Source organism: Macrosteles quadrilineatus, unplaced genomic scaffold (genome assembly GCF_028750875.1).
Source record: "Macrosteles quadrilineatus isolate MER2022 unplaced genomic scaffold, UCM_ALF_1.0 Scaffold_9__3_contigs__length_116548681, whole genome shotgun sequence".
In the NCBI taxonomy this organism is placed as follows: domain Eukaryota; kingdom Metazoa; phylum Arthropoda; class Insecta; order Hemiptera; family Cicadellidae; genus Macrosteles; species Macrosteles quadrilineatus.
In genome coordinates, this window is record NW_026542602.1 from 83,718,561 (window position 1) to 83,740,961 (window position 22,401).

Consider the following 22,401-nt stretch of genomic DNA (forward strand, 5'->3'; position numbering starts at 1 on the left):
GTTTGTATTCTCAGCTGTTGAACTCATTGCATGCGGATTTTTAAACAGTTTTCTTGACAGTTGTAATTTTCTTCCAATGGAATTTTCTATATAACTCTCTGCGACATTAGAGGATTTCCAACCTCCGTGTGATTTAAGGGCAAGTAAATCCCCTCCTCCCTCAACTAGCATGGTGGCTGAGGTACGCCTGAGGGCGTGTCCAGTATAGCGCTCCGGTTCGTCTAATTTAAGGTATTCTGCTACCTTTTTTGGGATTGAACTGATTGTGTGACCCCCTACATTTTGTCCCACGCGTTTACCCTTCCTGTAACCAATTAAAAATCGGTTACTTTTCATTTGTCTGGGGCGCAATAACAAATATTTGCGAATCAAATCACATGGTCTATATGGACAGTTGTCATTGGTTATGGTAAAACTGCGTTTAATGTGTGTTTTGCCATCGTTGAGAAACACGACAAAAAAACTGCCATTGTCTGTAATATCTTCTACTTTTAAATTTATAAGATCGTGGTTTCGACAAGCTCCATAAATACCGAGCGTTAGGATGACTTTGCTCAATAGCCATTCATTGTCAGGAGCGTTAACCATGAATCTTTGAATTTCGTCTTCAGTAAAAACCTTAGCTTTTGTAGGTTGATAACCCACTGATTGACGTTTAAGAAATGCTAGAGATTTGTTAAATTTTGATACATCCACATTTTCTTTTAATTTCAAACCACTCTTTATCATAGAAAATTTACTCCACAACGTTGTTGGTTTCATGCTTTTAGATTTCTCAGATAAATATACTAATAAAACTTCGTCACTTACATTCTTTGGTAAAACATTGTGTCCTTGGCACCAGTCCATAAACTTCCTGAACTCCTCATTATACCTCTCTCTCGATTTCTCTGGAAGGAGGTTTTTGGTTATCTCTAAAGCTTTCTTCGATAAATCGTCCGAAATAATAGACATATTTTGGCCGCTCTTAAATACGCACTAAGCTAAAAACACAGCAAAACAAGCTTATGCCTGTTATTTATGTTTACATTTAGATTGTCACACAATAAAAACAGCTGATTCAAATCATTAAATTAAACTGTAACAAAACACTAGCGCGCGTAGTGAATAAATGGAGAACTAATTGAGAGCGACGAAAGTAAATTTAGAGCGAGGGAAAATCAGCTGATCGATTTTTCCTCGCCCTAAATTAGAGCTTGGGAAACGGCTACTTTCATTGATGTCAGCTGTTATCGAAAATAGTTACTTTCGTTACGGAGTGATGAAAAGTCTTTTTTAACTCTTAACAAAACTGCACAACTCCCATTGTTGTACAAATTACGGTTCAAAAGTGATTGCTCCTTTTGTGATTATCCCCATAGTTCATCATAGTTACTCCTACCATTTACCCATGGTAAGGGTTGTTAACATGCTAATGGGAGAAAGAATTTGTCAGATTGCTGATAGATTTTTTCTTGTTGTTATTTTTCTGGTGAAATTTTTTTAGGTGGAATCACAGAAGGAAGTACTCAAACGTGGAGTAGGACAAGCGGTCCATGATGTATGTGTTGTATATGTGCCGGTAATCGAACCCAGCCATCTCGTTCAAATCTAAGAAGCTTACCACTAGGGTAGCAACAAACCCAATCCTCAATGGTATCACTGGATCCAACCAAATTGAATGGAAACCTGACGTTTTTGTCCTACCTGACGATGGACTCAGAAACTATTTAAGTATACTGCTAGAAATGATCCCTCGACGAAGCATGGTAACTCAAAACATTTTGCTTCAATTCAGAGATCCAGAGACTGTTTACAGCATCAAAATATAGTACAATAAATGTTCAAACTGCTCGAGAGTTTCAGTGGTGTATGTACTATTTTCTCTTACACCTACACAGTCTATACCATCTTTGGGGGTGCTTAGTGAAAAAGTTCTTTGTAAAACAGCTATCTTCTTAGTGTTTTGCAGTGTTGTTTTAGAATATGTGTTGGCTGGTTCCTAATTAAGCTGAGAATCTATGAGAATCTAAGAGATTTAGAACTTTTCACATTGTAGGTTATGCACACTTTATGTAACTTTGTCATGTGTAAAAATCTTATAACTACCTAGGTATCGAGTATGCTGATTCTTTCAACACCAACCCTAACAAATGGCTGCTGACATGTTTCGATTGCTCCACGCTATGGGTGAGAGACCGCATCAGATTGACTTCTGCGTTGGTAGTCGACCCGTTGTACCTTCAGCATGGATACTCAAACAGGTGATGACCCTTACGGTTGCTGTTGTTTTACCAAACATCACTTTACAAAGGTTTTGCTACATCATATAGGAAAGGAAATGGCCATGGCATGGAAAGGAAACGATTCGGACAGATTCTGCAACATAATATTTCCTTTACCTTTCCTGTATAGCGTAGCCCAAGGGACAAAACACGACATTCGGTGAAACGAAACTTAATTACAAGAATATGTTGATTTAATGCTCTTTTGAGGATTCACCAGATTCTGCGAGTGTCGTGGTTTGTCGTTGTGTCTTGTATAGTGTAGGGGCTTCCATTATAGAAAGCAATGAATCTGTTACTTTTACTTGTTCTGTCCATGTATTTCCGTGTGTAGTAGTGAAGCTCAAGCTGAAATATCTACTTTTAAAGTTAAATAAATTTTTAAGTGAAAAACTGATTCGGGTGAATTCATTAAGGATTATTTGGAAGTGGTTAAAATGGTTTCATAGGACAGTCCTGTTTTGAATGCGTTTTAAATACTAACTGAAAGCCAAACTTGTGAAAATCTTTGACACTAATGAAATGTAATCTGTTGTAGCACCATCGACTACCGCCACTGGGGAGTACCTCTGAGCAGGAGGTTCCGCAGTCTCAAACTGTGGTTCGTCATGAGGACCTACGGCATCTCAGGACTTCAGAGCTACATAAGGAGACACATCAGGCTGGCCAAGCAGTTCGAGGCGCTTGTAAGGAAAGACCCGAGGTTTGAGGTCTGCAATGAGGTCAAGGTAAAGCAATACATTTTTTCTTTATTTTAAGACCTTACCTTCACAACAATCACAACATAGGTCATTATGCTCTACCCCGGAAGATTTTACACATCACTTCAATCTAGGCCCAGAGAGTCAAGGCATTATTCCTGTACGTGAACTTTATTGGTGAATGACAGATTTGAACCATGGTCTTCGGGGACCAAAGCCTCTTGCTCTAACACTAGACCACGATCTCCATACTAGTTTTGTGGCATAATCTAGTCGTCGTAATATTTAACTGACTTTCAACAAAAGCAAACTTGTATTGTTAAAATTAAGGTAGTCAAAATAGCTTTAACGACGAGATACCAGCTATTTATATGTTTGAATATCCAACAACAGCCTCGGAAAGATAAATAAATAAGCCATTCATAAATCGTGACTAAACTGGAATTTCAAGCTTGACTTATAATGGTAAATAGTCATATCGCTATTTCCAAGGCAATAAAGTGGTTGGTTTTGTAAACAGATGGGGGTGTGTCGACCACGGCGCCAAAATTACACCAACAGCAGCGCAGCGTGGGTCCCGGCGCCTCTCAAAATATGAAATTCTTTCTACAAATAGGATACCAGGCGCCCATCCTGTTCTCGATTCAAATAGTCGATTTTTTTAACACCTGTCCAATAATTAGTGATAACAAATTGGATACGCCATACAAAACAGCATTTGATTTTTGATTTTATGAGTTATGAAGCTAATTTAAATAAATTTATAAGAATAAGGGTAGCTAAAAACCGCTCAAAGAATGTCTTATGTAGTAATAGATTGGCTCTATAACCATTGAAATCATACTATTTTAGGAGACTTTTATTGTTATGTGTGGCGTTAGCGAAATTCCTTATGCAACATTGTTACTGACTAAGATCAGCTGTTTCTACAGCTCAATCAATGACCAAGGACAGTAACTGTTGGGATCTTGTTTCGATACAAGAAATAGCTACTCTATTTTCTCATTATTGAAACCGCGACCATTTGATTACTAGACGACTGACATTTGATTTTGTAGTGGGAGAGTAGTATTATAATTGGCTTAATTGTACAGTAGTCAAGTGGTGTTATGAGAGCGTAGTTGTCTGATTAGTGCTGTGATGATTTAATGGTAGTGTAGGCCTAATGGTCTAATTGTATCATGGTAGTGTAGTGATATAATGAAGTAGTTTATAGTGTAGTGTTCAAATTGTATGATTGTAGTTTAGTGGTATTTTGGTGTTATGGTAGTAATAGCACAACCTGTCGTGGATTTGCTCATGTTAAATGAATTTTTCTTGAAAACCTTTTTTCTCAACTCGTGTGCACTTGTAGATGTGCTTAATAATCCATTTATAAATAAAAATATGCTAACAAATAAGCACAAATAATGAATTTTAAAATATAAAAAAATAACATAAGTCTTATGGGTTGCCATGATGGTGGCGAAATAAAAACGAAATATAAACAGAAAACCAAAACAAATGGTAGAATTGCTCGCTTAAGCTTAAACCTAATTTGCCAGTAGTACTGCCAGTTCTCCTTGGAGCCTAGACGTTCGAACTTGTAAAACAATTTAAGAACTACACAGAAAATTTCTAATCTCACAGTTTACTAGATATTTATTTAAATTACAATCACTCTGGTGTTTGAAAAACTATTTTGGTATGGTAAATAACTCTTCAGCGGCCGTTTGAAATTAACGAAATTAACATTGCTCAGGTGGGCAAATCCAAGATGGTCGTTGGCTTCCATGGACTCCCTTAGAATATCTTTGTACGATAAATAACTATTCAGCAGCTGTTTAAAATTATCCAAGATGGCCGCTAACCTCCAATGGCTCTTTAATTTAAGTAACATGAAACACAAATTTATTAATGTACTACCAATTTTACCAATTGTAAATGCTTCTGTCGAATAGCAATGACAAACTTGGAACGATGTTTTCTTTTGGTTTTGATGAGCCTCATGGCAAAAATTGCATTTCTTCAAATCTTCAGTAGAAGGTATTATTAAAAATCTCCTGTGATCATGGCAATATTGTGAACATCTACCGCAGTCCGATGCCCCAAAAGTCACAGAGACCGCGAAATGGCAGACCTTCGCAACAAGACGCGTCCCTAAAAAAAAACCATATTAAATGTAAAACTAATCCGTCTTAATGATAAATACTCCCGCCGCAACAAACCTGCAGGCTAAGCGAATTTCCATTTGACTGATTGGATTTACACTGAAATGTCTACTTAAAAATATAACATTTATTCCTGATTAAATAGAATTAGTTTAACAAGTACTTAGGTTTGCTGCATCAGGGAGGGTAAAGCTGTTTTTTTTTTTGTAAAATGGTAATAGTTAGTAAGAAATTAAAACATTTTCCAAATTTGATCAAAATATGTTCATAAACAAGCAAACTACAACAGTTTACTTATTCTCCATAAGAATAACATGGGAATTTTAAATTTACAATTTTTTTAAATTTTCTCCGTAACCATTAGGCGCGTAATAACGCTTCAATATACTAAATTATTTGTTTTTTTAAGCTCTACAAAATGGTTTGGAAATAAATTGCTAAATTTTACGTTTTTTGGGGTCAAAAATGGGAAAACCCTATTTTTACCCCATAAAACCCCCCGTAAACACCTGTTCCCATGGTCCGATCATGCTGGATCGCGAACTCGTTCGAATAAACGTAGGTTTACACGTTTGTACCAAATTTCATCAAAATCGGATCATTTTTGCGTGTTATCGTGCTGACGGACACACACATTCTAATATATAAAATTCTCGTGTCACAGTGTTTGTCTGCAAACTCCTCCGGAACGACTTCACCGATCGTTATGAAATTTGGTGTGTAAATTCTGTAGGTATGCGAATCGGACGTAAACTATTTCCCGTTTCGAAATTCTTAAAAGGGCTCCGCCCCAGTGGCTCTGGAGTTTCCCATGTTAACCTTATGAGAAATGGAATTATTAAATCTTAACAACTGTTTCAATTAAACAAGTTGGTTCTGTTCTATGATGTTCAATAGCATTAAAGTTACAAGGATTACCAACAGGGTGCAGCACTATTATTTCTTTTACATTTATGACAACAGCTAATTTGCAACCAAAAGGTGAGTGAGCGTAGCGAACGAACTTCAATCTGGAGGCGAGTGAGCGTAGCGAACGAGCTAACCTGAAGGCAAGTGAGCGCAGCGAACGAGCTCCAACCTAAAGGTGAGTGAGCGTAGCGAACGAGCTCCAACCCAAAGGTGAGTGAGCGTAGCGAACGAACTTCAACCAGGACGTGATTGAGCGATGCGAACGAGATCATCTTGAAAATTAAACGTAACGGTACTTTCTTTCCATCGGTCTGTCTTAGGGGAAACCTATAACTTAGGCGATACGAAGTTCGCCGGGTCAGCTAGTATATATATATATATGAATTTGAACGGATGGTGTTTTTGGCCTCTAGGGACCTCAAAACGAAAAAAAAAATCGGTCCCACGTCCAGGTCTTAGCGAGTACTACGGTAATAGCTTATTCCCTATATGGGAAATTCGCTAAAATTATATTTTCAAGGGGAATTTCCCGAAACATTATGACCCGTCCATCCCTACCCATATGACATTGTCAAATATTCTTCTTTATGACGGAAAACATTTTCAACACTATTATCATGAAGTTTTGATCATCTTTCTTATCCACCTATCTATATAAATAAAATTAGAGTTTTGTCTGTACATTGCTTAGAATAATGAACTTTTTGGTTATTTTTACATTTCATAGGTCAGAGAAACCGAATCAAACCTTATCTCAATTTCTGTCTGTCTGTCTGTCTGTCTGTCTGTCTGTCTATCTGTCATTCTCTTGGTAACGCTAAAATACGCACTTTATTACAACTACTCCTCAATAACTATAGCACTGTCCCGCCTGAAACTTATTTTCCAAATACTATACATATATGAGATGGTTTTAGACGTATTTCATCGAATATGAGACAGTTAGATATTTAACAGTAAACCCTTGAAAATCAAGTTTTTGTCGATTTTTGACGTGGAATTTCTGGAAGCCCATGTTAACCTTATGAGAAATGAAATTATTGAATCTTAACAGCTGTTTCAATTAAACAAGTTGGTTCTGTTCTGTGATGTTCAATAGCATTAAAGTTACAAGGATTACCAACAGGGTGCAGCACTAGCACTATTATTTCTTTTACATTTATGACAACAGCTAATTTGCAACCTGGAGGCGAGTGAGCGTAGCGAACGAGCTAACCTGAAGGCAAGTGAGCGTAGCGAACGAGCTAACCTGAAGGAAAGTGAGCGCAGCGAACGAGCTCCAACATACAGGTGAGTGAGCGTAGCGAACGAACTTCAACCAGGACGTGATTGAGCCATGCAAACGAGATCAGATAGTAAAAATAAAAGTAAGCCTACCGTTATAGGATCGACCGGCAGACACAGAGGTAATTTAACCTTTTATTGATTGTCATACCGATCCGGAACAACAAAAAACAACATAAAATGAAGCTATGTATAATAGTTTGGCCAGCATATCTTAAAATATGCAAACCAACTGCTGTTCGTTATATAAGAAGGTTTCAACTGAATATTATAAGATCCCCGTGCGTAGAACGGGTACACAGCTAGTCATAAATAATTATCATCGTAGAAGGCAGATGCCATACGTGCAAAAGGGCACCCAATTGATCCTTGTCCAAATTTTGTTAAACTAATAGTAGTTTACAGCAACTGGATAAAATATTTTACAATATTTAAGTAGAAATATGGGCATGATTTAGAAAGTCATTAAGCTGGAAAACTGCAATATACTGCAGACTTTTTAGGGAGGTTACTTTGATGTATTCATTCAGCATAGAGAAAACATTATATAGATATGTATACAAATAAGAACTTGAACTCTTAGAGAGCCTTTGAATGTTATTAGACTAACGAAAGGGTTGTGCATGTTTACTAGTGCTACTCAGCAACAAAAACCTTTTAATTAATCTCTAAAATATATATTCTTAAAGTGCACTGAGCAGCAGCCTAAAAAAAAGACATGTAACTTACCCATATAGTTACAAAATGCTCAAACTCGCATTGTGACATTTATAATTCGGCTTATATTTCTCCAACAGAAAATTCATCTGCAGAAGAATTTTATTGTGCTCTTACCATGTCTAATAACATCCAAACACAGAAACCTTGCATAAAATGGTTCCCATCTTGACAAATTATTTGCAGTGGCCTATATTACGGACCATGGCACACTGGTTTGGTAACATTATTGAAAATAACACGACATTTTGGCTGTAAAAAATGGCCCAATGAGTATTTAAGCAGCTACTGTCATGACAGAAAGGTCTTATCCTTTTAAACTAGGTCTACGATATGAACTGTCGCGACGTGACGAAGGAAAAATCAAACTTACACTGTAACGGATATACCTCCCTTTGAAGTTAGTATACGTGTCTTCCCAACAAACAGATATATTTTTTCAAATAAAATCATAGATTAATTTCCATTACACTGATGAAATCACGGAAGGGTTTAACTACAAAGATCCACCAATACGAGTTTAATACTATTTAAAGGTTTTTCCAAAGGAAGAGATACCAGATAACGTACTAATAATAACTCCGATGGGGTAAAGTATGGGAAATATTTTATTCATTGAATGATCAACCATATTTGGAAACTGACGCAATTAATATTATTATTTTTTTTACACTTATTAATCTTTAAACAATGCTATATGCTCAAAATACGTATAATTTCACTAAATTTAGCGTAGTTTGATGAATTAGCGCAAGCCTTGAAGTAACCGTCGATTTCGACGGGTTTCACCTAGTAATTCAATAATTTAAGAACAAATGATTCCACAAATTACAATTTACAACCAGTTGTTCCTTTTGATATTGAACTATGAGTTAGTGAATGAGTGGTATTTGTCTTTTATAAATGACGTTAATGGTATAGTTTTATAACTAAAGCACGGTGTGTGTAGTAGGAGTATAATGAGGCTCCCCAGCCTCTAGTGGTTGGTGGTGGTTGATTTCATCAGACATTCCTACACGCCGCGTCATCATCCCCGTTATTGAGCTCAACAGTCCGCTCACGCCCCGGCTCTACAATATATTTGTAAATATCAGTAGAAACGTCTGGTCAACTCATAAATATATCTAGATAAATGGTATGTCTAAATGATGAGGGGAAATTGTAAAACCTTAGAGACATTTGAAACTTTTAAACCCTTAAGTTGCACCTACAAGTAGTTAACGCCAAGCCCAGGAACTGTATTTTATTCATAGTGAAACATAAATAATATCAGTTCTCAAGTTCAATTATGCCATAATTCCTATAGGCCTAACACCCTAATATGTTGTTTTCTAACTGTTACAAACATTTAGAAGTTTATTTATAAAAGGTTAACTAACAGCACGTAATTAGTTCCTCTAGAGATTATTATTGTTTAGTTGCTCCGTAATTCCAACAATGACATTCCAAATATTGCACTGTCATAATTTTAGTTTTTTGGTATACTGTACTATTTTTGTGCTGTATTGACTTTTTATATGAACCGTTCGTAGCATGAGGTTATGCTTATTAGTTAGAGGTTATTAGTGGTTATACCACTAATATTTTTTTTATAAAGAAACACGGTTGAAAGAGCAACTCACAAATTGTGCTACAGTCTAAGTTTCTGTTTTCTCCCAAATAAGGGGGGGGGAGGTTACTGTTCTAGTTCAAGAATTGGTTTTCATATTTTATAACCTTTAACTGTGGTGGAATTATAAGCGTTAATTATATTAAGACCTGTACTAGAGGGAGATTAGAGATTAGTATCATTATATGAGTGATGCCGTAGGTAAATACGTTGTGTATTTCTGTTATAGCTCTATTACTTTACATGAAATCATTTGTCTTTATACATATTTTTGAAGTACTTATTACTGCACACACTTATCAAGGTCAAAATGACACCCGTGATAGCCAGAAATGAACGGATAAATATGTTCATTAGATTCACTAATATCTGGGTAGGTTTATCCATTGACTATACACAGAATATACTTCCCAAATGGTAAAATTTGAATAAAAAGAAACGTGATGCAATCTGTTGAGATGGTCTACCAATTAATGACAATATTCTGGGTCAAGCGATAATTCGATAATATTTAACCAAATACAATAGTACCGGTGAGATGGTCCTGCACTTCATCTATTTTCTTGGCTACAAATTTTAACACTGCATGGGAAGTCTATTCTGTGTATAGTCAATGGTTTATCCTAAACTTTATTAACTCTTAATAAAACGATAGTGATGAAAATGTATCGTTATAAATCTCTACTTAAAAATTATAAACAACTTCTACCGGCACTTATTGGCTTAACTTAATGACTTATAGAGTACAATGTCATATTAGACCAGGCAACGAAGACAAAAAATTACAAAAAAAAGAAGGAAAAAACCACGTATAAGCCAAATTTGGTACAGTTGTAGGGAAAGGGTCCCTAAACAACATACTAAAGGTACCCACCGGTGGGGGTGGAGCTAAGGGCGCTCTAAAGGTCCTTTTTTTGGGTTTTCGTAAATAACTCGAAAACTATCAACTTTTTGTATACAATACTAAACTAGTAAATTAAAGAAAATTGAATTTTCTACAAGAAAAGAATATGATGTAACTATTTCGGTTCAATCATTTACAAGATATATTAAAATAATAAATATCTTATTCAAATCCTCTTCAGATAAGGAATGTACATGTAAATTTGTATGAAAAATAAATACCAAACGTGGCATAGCCTATCCACCCAAGGTCAATATAACCGATATTCTTGAAATGTTGACATAATTTCCAGCAGTTTGACACTTTAATAATAAAAAGTGGTCCAAAATTAAGGCGAGGGTCAGCACCCAAAAAAGTTGTTTTTTAAGAAAATATTACAAATATTACGGTTTCTGTGAGCCCGTTATGTATTTCTTATAAGAAGAGTATTTGAATAAGATATTTATTATTTTATTATATCTTGTAAATGTTTGAACCGAAATATTTACATCATATACTTTTCTTGTAGAAAATATTAATATTAATTTATTTACTAATTTACTATTGTATTAAAAAAGTTGATAGTTTTCGAGTTATTTACGAAACCCCTAAAAAGTGGACCTTTATAGCGCCCTAGCCCCCTTAGCTCCACCCCCACCGGTGGGCACTTTTAGTATGTTGTTTAGGTACCCTTCCCCTACAACTGTACCAAATTTGGCTTAATCATGATTTTCTTCCACTGCAATGTTATCATTGGCTGGACTATATGTAATCAATGGCAATTAAAATTCCCTTAGATAATTGCTGGTATAGCCGATAGCCAATGTAGCATATACATATTTACCATAGTTTGAAAATACTGTAGATAGCTTAACAGTTAAAATCGATTTGTATTAGTAGACTTGTACCTACACATAAAACATAAAATGAAGTTATTTATAAGTAGCAAGAGAACTGAATAAAAGAGTTTCAGAAGGTGGGCGTAGGCAAAACGTTAGAATGTGATTGTGAAGTACTATAATCGTACTCTGCGATGAAGGCCGAGGTTGTAGCAGACCGGTTGGACTTCTGCCAATGTAGGTCTTTCACACCATCATCTCATACAGATCTCACGCCCCCCCCCCCCACACACACACTCAAAACAATCTAGATTACCAGAGATTTCGAAAATAATTTACTGGATTGATTAATATAAAAGTACAGTATTAGGATTATGGGAGTTCGTTAAGTTGCAACGGTTTTACATTGTTGTGTGTTTACTTATTGTTATTGCGGTCCAGGCTCTGTTGTGATATAAGATTATTTACCTAACCCGCCATGTTAAACTTCCCTATCCCAAGCGTGATGTATATAACTTCGTTACTTCTCGAGTGATGTAAAGTTGAAAAAAACTCACTCGGTGATGTAATGAAACCCATTTAAATAACATTGAGTGGATAATTTAAAAAATATACCTCTATGGAGCCAACAACGTTCAACGCTAGAAATCAGCTGTGCGCTTGAATTTTATTGTTATGTTTTGAAGAATTTTCCTAACCTAGCTTTTGTTTGTAAATGAACGTTACTGTTAGAAGATGAGTGAAATGGATAATGAAAAATATTGTTCGTAACCTCCTGTATATTGTCGGGTCAGGTAAAATCTTGTACGTTACACGTTACGCAAGAGCGTGTTTACATCACTTCGGTAAATTATGCAACTCGCTTCCGCTCGTTGCACAACATTCACCTGCGTGATGTAAAGACGCTCTTACTACTGTACACTTGTAAGGTAAATAGCTATTACATATTCGTTTTTATTAAACCATGCACCAATGATCTTCATTTACTGTGATATCATTGACACTGTAAACTATTTATTGCTTTTCTTAGAGACATAGCCATTTTAAAAGTATCATAAAGAATTTTTGTATTACATATTTATATCATATGCTATGGATGCAATCTTGAAAAGCATGGTTAAAGCTACTAGAATTGACTATTGGATAATGAAGTAGAAATCCTGATTATAAATTGTTTCCTACTCTAACCATTTCTCTCTATTCAGAAAAAAACACAATTGAAAGATCAACTCAAAAATTGTGCAATAGTCTAAGATTCTATTTTCTTCCTAAGATTTTGTTACATTTATAGTTGCTGTGACATATAAGATGGCATTTAATAGTACATGGTGATTTCAAAAGAAACAGACAAACTGTATATGAAATTAAATACAAACTGTCTATTTCATTTGTAGTCACCCTGTAGTTTAATATTTCGACTTGGTCAAACATTTATATGCAAAATACATTAGTCATTTACATCAGCACGGTGGCTCAACTATTTTTCTCTGCAGATAACTGCCAACAACTTCTTGGAAATGGTCTAATTATCCATGGTCTCAACCACGATGGTGTTTTGCTATGTTTTAGCTGGGTCTGGTGTGTTTCCGACTGATCGGCTCAGATAAGTTGAATGAGAAGCTGTTGAGTAATATCAACGCCAGCGGCAAGATGCATATGGTACCTGCCAGTGTCAACGACAAATACGTCATCAGGTTCTGCGCCGTCGCCCAGAACGCCACCGAAGAAGATGTGGGTAAGTTCAACAATCCACATCTATTTCAATTTTCAATTTAAAATATCTTTATTCCTTCAAAAAATGTCCACCCAAATCGACAAATAATTCATATTGCATAATAAAAACCCATATAAAATTGAGGGTGAATAGTTGGGGAACTCATTTTTCCGTGCTGAGAATTAATCATTACAGTCTTTAAAACGTATCGTATTTACAATACGTCTTGTGTAAAAAATAATTTGCAAATAAATGACCATTTCTATTGAAAGATTTAAATACCACCGCCGCAGCAAATCTGCAGACCAAGCGAATTTCCATTTGCCTGAATTAATTAATAACTGACGTTCCAATGGTAGAAAATGAATTCTAATTGCCTGAATTGATTTTAAATTAAATCTATTTAAATAACATTAGGTTGAACGAGTACCTAGGTTTGCTGCAACAGGGACGGTAATAAGGAGTGTTTTTTTTTTTTTTTTTATATTAGTAGCTTTGTATAAAATAAATAAATTTGCCAAGTTTGATCAAAATATTTAAATAAACAAGCAACTACAAAATTTTACAATATTCTCCATAAGAATAACATGGGAATTTTAAATTTGCAATTTTTTTTAAATTTTTTCCGTAGCCAATAACCGTATAAAAACACTTCAAGATACAAAATTTAGTTCGCACGCGAGTGCGGTTTACAAGAGAACTAGAGGGCAGTAATAACTCTGGACCATTCAACTCTGCATTAATCCCTTCCCTGGCTGGAAGACTATAATCGTCACACATTGAACACCGACAACACAACAACACAAAGTTCCGGTTGAAAACTGTTCTATGAATCACTGTTCCTGATTCGTCCTTCTTACTAGCAGTAAACACCGAAGAATCTCAAAGATCGTATCGGAAGGGATAACGAGACTACTTACATAACAAACCAACTTACATAATAAACAAACTTACATAATCACGTGGAACTGAATGGGGATCAAATCTTTCAGACCGTAAAATGAATAGTTATCAATCAATAATATCAATTATTTAATTTTATTCCCATTCTTAAATAATACAATTATTTAAGATGAAGACGCCACTATGTGCGTATTTTAACCCAAATATGAGTGAAAAATTAGTGTAGGATGAGTGGCGCTATCTTGTAGTCCTGTTGGTGAATTAAGGCCGACATATTTCCTTAGACACAGAGCCCATACAGCTAATGGCAACCAAGGGACCTATAGTTTATAGGGGAATTCGAATCACTTGTTATTTTTAAACAGGCGATATAACTTTGGTTTTTTAATGTAATAGACGGGCAGTTCCATTTAATGCAAAAATTTGCAATTTATCCTCAACTGGATGAAAACCAACACATATTTTATGTGATCGTTGTTAAAAACGAATATACAGACTGGCCTTAAATTTTACTACAGTAGGCCTATTACACTAAATATTGGATTGTACAAACTGTAGAAATAACCCATTTCGGCAAACTTTAGATCAGTACTTAAGAATTTCAAACAGGAAAAGACATTAAGAACGAAGCATGATGAAGTATATTAAGAAGTTAATAATAAGTAGGAATAAGCCTTATTCACAGGTAGTATTTTGTATTAAATGATAATATGTAACAAACTTAATCTACAAACAAACATAGATGGACATCATGAAATTGGTGCAAAATAAATTCTTTACAACTGGTTGTAGCTCGTGATTATTTCTATAGAAAATATATTCATCGAATTTCATCGGATTATTCAGATAAATTGTTTATAACTAGTGATGAAACATGATGCAATTGTTACAGAAAAAGCTTGGCAGACAATTATTGAGTTCTCTGCTGAGCTTCTTGAGACGGCTAATGTTGAGAAAGAACAGGTAAAATATCGTCTAACATTATTTTACATGTGTACTGTTGATGTCTTAATTTGAAATGTAAAATGTGTAACTAAGGCAATCCAATCTTTTTTCATTTGATTAATATCATATTTGGAAAAGGTATCGTTAAAATAATGTTAAACAACTACATCATAATCATTTTTACACTGTACCTTAATTGTTTTCCTAGGTGGAGAAGATAATACTCATATTGTTTTAAAAGTTTTGGATACTGATGGAGTCATCCCACCAGCTGTCGCAAATTTTTAATCCAAATAGAACATGGTTGAATTATTATATCCTTTAAATATGCTATTATCTCCCTTAGATTGTGATAGAAGGTTTATATGACTTACAAAATATGCTGAAGAATACCATACGGTCTCATTACAGTTTGGCTTGGTTAAAATGGTTCAACAACTTTAATTATATAACGATAGTGATTATATTTTTTGTAGGCCTACCCTGTGTTCTTGAGCAGTAGTTAATACATTTGTCTAAATACATTTCACCAGCTTCAATGGGTCTTATGCTATCTTCATATCAAAAGCATAATGAAACCCTATGAAAATACCACACATTCGTGAAATTTACATATCATAGCCACCTCTAAGGCCGCGACGTTCGAACTGGCAACGCCGCACTCACCCGCCGCCTGGTCCGGCACTCGTGCTAGGCTATAAACACCAATGAGAGTATTGCTGCTCTGTATCAATGAATGAAAGTATTTAAATTACATATTTTAGTGGATTTTAGGGTATAGTAAAATAGACAAATTAGAATGTAGGTTGTTTATTTAGCGAAAAAATGCAACATACCACAATATGTCTAATACTAAGGATACAAACATAATGTTTTTGGTTGCATTTATCATATTGTAAGTACGATGAATGTGGAAATAGGCCTATCTATTAGAGGTGGCTGTGGTAATATACAATCTACCGCTCTAGAAAACAGGCAACAAAAATGGTAATAAATACTGTAGTATAAGATTTTACTGTTCCATGAATAGATATGATTTGTCAAATGGCATTTGTTAATTTATTTGTGTTATGTTTTCTTTAGGAGAAGGCGGACGAGGTGTTTGACCTGGTCGAACGCAAGAAGCGGGAGAACTTGGCCTACAAGAGATCATTCTTCGTCCGGATGGTGTCTGACCCCAAACTCTACAACCCTAAGATCGCCAAGGCCGTCCCAGGGTCGCGACGTCACGGCAGTCATGTGCAGGATGAGGAGGACGAACTGGAGTCTTGTCCTGAGAATGGTGTGGAGGAAGTCAACACCCCACTGTAGGTGCAAGTTGTGGCTGGGTCGGGGAGGGTGATGAAACGTGCCAGTAGGGAGGGTGTAATACAGAGTGTCCGTCCAGGACAAATTGTTAAAGCCATTCAATTACCTTTCAACATACCTATTTTGGTTGTATCGGCCACACAATAAAGTTTAGTTATAATAAGTTTGTTAATCTAAATGTAAAGTGTAAACTAAAATTGAAATTTTGGACTAGCTTAAACAATAGTCGAGGATGGCCAACACACACTGACTCCCTAAATTTCCCGACATCATCATGAGTTATTTCTTACTATAGGGTAAATGAAGGACTTCGTCCACCATAAAAGAACAGCTCAGTTAATAAACTAAGGAAGACAAGAAGCCTTACTCAATTTTTACCAATTCGAACTTAATCTGTGTTTGAAATTCCGTTTGAAAAACAACAATGGAACAGCTGATTTCTGTTAAAGGGTTTAAACAAAACTTGATGTTGGCTTTAAAATTAGCCGTAGTTGACTTTTCTACGATCCTTGGTAACAAGTTTAAGCTGAAGGTTTAATCAATTCTTCTTGGAACACGGTGTACTTAACTAGCACAAATTGATGAATGACGTTATCAATTGTATTACACAAAACGCTTCAATGTGCGGCCATCTTGACCTGTACAATATGCTTCCATCCGCCAACGGAAGCGCTTATTGAGCGCTTCCTTGCCTCAAAGATCAATGAGAATCGCAGCCAATGTGACAAATTAGAATAGTTGATAACAATTGTGGCAACAATGTACTGATATGTCGTCATTTTCGGCCTACTGAGGCACATTAGTACTGTAGTTTTAGCATTTTGTCAGTCCCGTAAAAAATAGATGGGTTAGGTTAGATGAAGTAGATGTAGATATTAAGGTCACTTGAGACGAAGGAGTGTCCTTACTTACCGCAGCGAAGGGTAGTCAAAACACTCATACACTTTATACCTTTTTAGGATAAACACTTATACACTTTATACCCTTTTAAGACAAATGTATTTTACTTAAAATTGAAACATTATTGTATTTTTTATACTACTTTTATTTTTCAGTGCCTCATGGATCAGTTGGCCTCTCGCATTCCTCTTCAACAATCTGGAAGAGGGAAGTAGCAAAGTTCCCGTTAGGTGGGTATCTAATATTAGAACAATTAAAAAATAGTTTACACTTTACAGTAATATTAAACATACGCCACAACAAGGTTTAATTGCAAAACTTTGACATCATCTCCTAAATCTAATGTCTTCAGAAGGTTTGGAAAGTCCTCTAGATGTTACCAAATAACTAGCTACCTAATTATCCTACCTTTCCTTACATAACTGTCATTATTTACTCATGTTGATATACTTTTTAAATCCCTTGATATGCGTTGTAGCATGGATTAAAGTAGTAGACACTCCTCTTTAACCTATGGTTGGCTATTTAATCTAAAGCCTTAATCCATGGCTCCTCTCTACTCTTTAATCTATGGTTGTAGACACGAATCCCATAAAAATAGTTGACCATTGAGAATCAAATTAGGGATTTTTTATACTTTAACTATTTTATTTGGAAAGTGCTCTACAAATGACTGCGTTCTTAGAGCTTGTTGACCTTGTGACTCATACTGAGTACAGTGCTTCGACCCCGCGTACTTTCAAGACGTCCTTCACTGCAGGAGAGAGACTTCGCCGAACGTCATGTATTTCAGCGGGAGAACAAAGACCATTACCTGGAATCCCCGAGGCGGATGCTGTTGCAGTTATTCTAATCTTTATCTTAATGGTTGATTGGAAAACGTTGCAGAGCCGGGTTTCGTCATGGGTAAAACAATAAAGGCAAAACGCGTGAAGAGCGCTCACGCACGAAATACCTGTAAAACTTATATACTTTGAGATTGTTTGGGCATTTGGAAACCTATGAAAAAACTTAAGTTTGATTTTTTATCTAGGTGAATCTAGACAATTTCGGGTTAACATAGAGCTAAGAAAAAAACGGGCGTGCAATAATTGCGCAAAAGAGTTCCAGATACAGGGTTAATTGCGCAAAGCCCTCAAAGGGTCAGAAAAATATTCCTTAGTTGAACCAAGCCCAAGCCAGATGGGGGTAAGTTGCCGGCAAAAGGAATAACCTTTTTTACGTGTCATCCTAACCTATCCTAACCTAACCTAACCTAACCTACTCAATTATACAGTAAAAGAGGGCTGTGCGAATCGGCTGCAAATCTCACTTCAACGCTTTTCACATCGTAAAAATTGCAGAATTGCTGTTTTATTGTAAAATTATCGGATTTAAAATGCATATCGTATAGGCCTATAATGGAAAAAAAACATATTTGGTCACACAACATTTGTTTACAAGATGATTTTTCAGAAACTTTGTCTTTATATGTGTAAACTAGCTGATCTGAATTGTACATGGGTTTAACTGACTACTGAATTCCCGTACGTAGGACGGGCTAACACCTCGTGAACCATAAAAGGTAATTTAAAGGGAAGAACCCAAGAGACCATATGTTTTACACATATTTAATTTTACGTGAATTCGTGCCTCATATCATACACAGCAGTTAACCCTATACTGCATAATTTTTTCAAATGAGTTAAAAAAATTATTTTTGTAATCCCCATAGGGCAGTTATAACAGGAAAAATAGTCAAAAAAATGTATCTTCAATATTATTCATTATTTTTACATTTTTTTTAATTGGCTCATTTAAGGCGCTTTATGCACTGGCGGTAAAAATGTCTAATTTATTGTTGGTCCAAATATGGCACATGATGCATTTAAATTATCAATGACTAAAAAATCTAGATACAAGGAAATCTGGAAAAATAACACAGATTTGAATTTTTCTTTTATTGAAAACCAAGTAATAACCTAACCTATGGTAAACTTTGCATTATAAATGGCAAAAAGCAAAAAAAGTCATGTTTACTCTAATTTGACAATAATACAGTTTTGTAAAAAAACGCATTGATACTTCTCTAAAACAATGAGTTTCGTCCCTTGTCACATTTACTGGTTATGGAACTTGTAGAAGCAGTTTTTGTCTTTATTGAGGCACAAGGTAAGGTTACACTTGGAACAATTCACATAACTTCTGCTCTCACAGTCAGGTAACTTGCATCTTAGTCTGTTGTTGTTCCAGATTGGCCAATGCCCTGTTTGGTCTTTTCTCACTTCTTTGGGTGGAAGAGCAGAAACATGAGGCTTCTTAGACTTGGTTAGGAGAGCGACATCTAGCTCTGTGCTTGGTCTTCCTCGCTTTGGAGTAATATTTGACCCTAATCTGCACATTGTAATAGCGACAGATTCTCTAAATTCTGCAAGAGGCATTATATTGATATCACCCCTGTCCCTACAGACTCTTTGATATAACAACCAGCTATTGCACATTGTTACATCCAACAAATGGTAGAAAAGTCTTAGGTACCATTTTCTAGTTTTCATTCTAATTTTGTACCTTCCAATAATAGAGTTAATTTTGTCCACTCCTCCCATGTGTTGGTTGTAGGATTTTACAACTTGAGGGCAGTTTACCTTCTGGATGACTTTTTTCTTCTTGCAAAACCTGTCAACTTGCTCTTGTTTACCAATACCTACAAAGGAGGACAGTAAAGTTACAGACTTGTTGTCTTTCCAGACAACACAAGACACTTCAACCTCATCTACTTGAACACAATTTTCAGCTGAGAAACCCCGTTCTTTTTCTTTTAGTTCCGTTTCCGATGGGAGTTTGTTTCCTGGTATTCTGTCCCTTCTGCCTGTTCCCAATGCATGTATATTCTTCTTCGCTAGATGCACAATCAGTGGCAGAGAGGTATAAAAATTGTCAAAATATATTTGATGATTTTGTGGTGAAACACATCGAGTTAGACGTACTACCACATTGGCACATGACCCAAGATCAGGCTCACCTGGAAGTCTAAGGGTTTCGTCATTTTCTTGACCAGTATATATTTCAAAATCATAAGCAAATCCACTAACTCCACTCAAAACGTAAATCTTGTACCCCCATTTGTGGGGTTTTTTCGGTAGGTACTGCCTAAGATAGTTCTTTGCCTTGGTTGCACACATTTGCTCATCAACACATAGCTTTTGTTCCAGTGCAACCGATTTGAATTTCGATCTCAACTCCTCCACAACAGGTCTCAATTTATAAAGACGATCGTGTCCTGGCTGACCTCTTGGAATAGCTTTGTGATTATCACTGAAGTGAAGTATACTCCTTATGAACTCGAATTTGTTGACTCCCATTGTTTCTATTATAGTTTGGTTTCCAATACTATCTTTCCAGTAGTTACGAACATTCGGTAACCTAACAATTGACATCATTATTAATATTCCTAAAAACTTTTGAAGTTCTAGCAAAGTCACACTCTTATTGGTGTTTGGATCTTGTTGTACTAAATATAAGTTTGATTCTTGCGTAATATTTCTCATAAGAGTATCATTGAAGAAGTATTTAAAAAAAGCATAAGGGGTATCTAGTGTCATGATGTCTTCCGACAACTTTTCATTTTCCTTGTCAAAAGGAATTTTCTTACTTAAGATGCTAGCATGCACCCAAGGTATCTTAGGCTTGTCCTTTTTATTCTTAGTCTTTTGTTTTCCTTTTTTCTTGCTCTTGGGTTTTCCTGTTTTTTTCGCTCTTACTTGTTTTGTCTTTTTTCCAACTGTTTTATATTTTTTTCCTCCAGTTTTACATTTAGATTGTTTTTTTGAAACACCAGAAGTACTAGGCTGAGGGCTTCTTTCAGGTAGCTGAGGGCTTTCAGGTAGTTGTAAGTGTTCAGTTGGCAATGTGCTACTAGACGGTAGCACATTTCCTCCAGTTTTACATTTAGATTGTTTTTTTGAAACACCAGAAGTACTAGGCTGAGGGCTTCTTTCAGGTGGCTGAGGGCTTTCAGGTAGTTGTACAATGGCTGGCTCAAGCCCAGATCAGCTTAAACTCAAAAATATAATATAATTCAAAATTGTTAATAGAGATTAATAGAATAAAGTAGAAATTTGTTATAGGTAAGCAAATAAAATTTAAAAACGGTATTGTAAGGTGCTATATCACTAAAATCCACCTCATAACGAATGAACATTGATTTATTGTCAATATGTATATTAAGAGTTAGTTGAACGATGCCACTGGATTATGAATTTTGAAATTTCCTACACATTTCTAGTATATTGAAACACCATATAATTGCAGTTATTTGCGTAGCCCGTAAACCATGATAAGGCTGAAATAGTTTCTTTCATCACTTCAACCGTTTACGTTGAACTAATACTTAAGTTAACGTAAAAGCTTGTGTAATACTGAAACAAATGAATTGTTTACCAACATTAGGTACGTCATCAAAACAAATCGATTACCGCTCTAGAGTGAAACGGTGTAAAAGTAGTTCTTTTAATATTTAGCAAGTCTTGTGATAAAAAAATAATTGTGCTATATGTATTCTAATACTCCAACAAAGTCTCTACTTTACAATCATGTGTTAATATGAAACAAGCTACCCTTGGCTACCCACAGAATACTCAAGGGTGTATATAGCGAATGATAAAATAATATGAACCATAAAAGGTAATTTAATGGGAAGAACCCAAGAGACCATATGTTTTACACATATTTAATTCTACGTGAATTCGTGCCTCTATCATACACAGCAGTTAAAGGTGAATTCGTTTCTACTACGAACTGAATCAGCAATAATAACATTCATGTAAACATAATATGAGTAGTCCCCCACTGCGAAAATGCGCACAAAGCAGTTTATTGTGTGTTATCAATTCACAAACACCGCGCCCAGATGATATCTACGTTGTGCAGACGATACCTACGCTAAACAGCTGATTGTACTATAGTTGAACCAGCCACTCGACAATTCGCACCATTGCTACAATATCATTAGATGATCAAATCATATGGATTTTATTCGTACCGGTAAGCTGCCATCAAATAAAGCGCACTGAGAAACGCGTCCAAATAAATCAATACAGTGATTATCTACTTAGTTTATGGTAAAGATAGCCTTGCTGTTAGTAATGATAGTAATGAAAACAGTAGTAGCGTTGAATTCCATTTAGATATTTTTTAAACCTTTCGAAAAACTACGGCAAGATCCCAAGTCTTCTTGTTTTATAGATCTGGTCTATTAGAGAGGACTTATGTTTTGTTAATAATTGTAAACAATTAA

General features: G+C 35.5%; 1 protein-coding gene across 1 annotated transcript in view; it reads left to right on the forward strand.

The window, feature by feature from the left end:
* LOC129002570 (tyrosine decarboxylase) overlaps positions 1 to 22,401 on the forward strand; it is a 53,537-nt gene that overhangs the window by 17,612 nt on the left and 13,524 nt on the right. The window contains exons 6-11 of the mRNA XM_054430477.1: positions 2,093 to 2,243; positions 2,803 to 2,992; positions 12,926 to 13,091; positions 14,866 to 14,936; positions 16,002 to 16,225; positions 17,282 to 17,356. Coding sequence (XP_054286452.1) covers positions 2,093 to 2,243; positions 2,803 to 2,992; positions 12,926 to 13,091; positions 14,866 to 14,936; positions 16,002 to 16,225; positions 17,282 to 17,356 — 877 coding nt within the window. The remainder of the gene's footprint in view (positions 1 to 2,092; positions 2,244 to 2,802; positions 2,993 to 12,925; positions 13,092 to 14,865; positions 14,937 to 16,001; positions 16,226 to 17,281; positions 17,357 to 22,401) is intronic.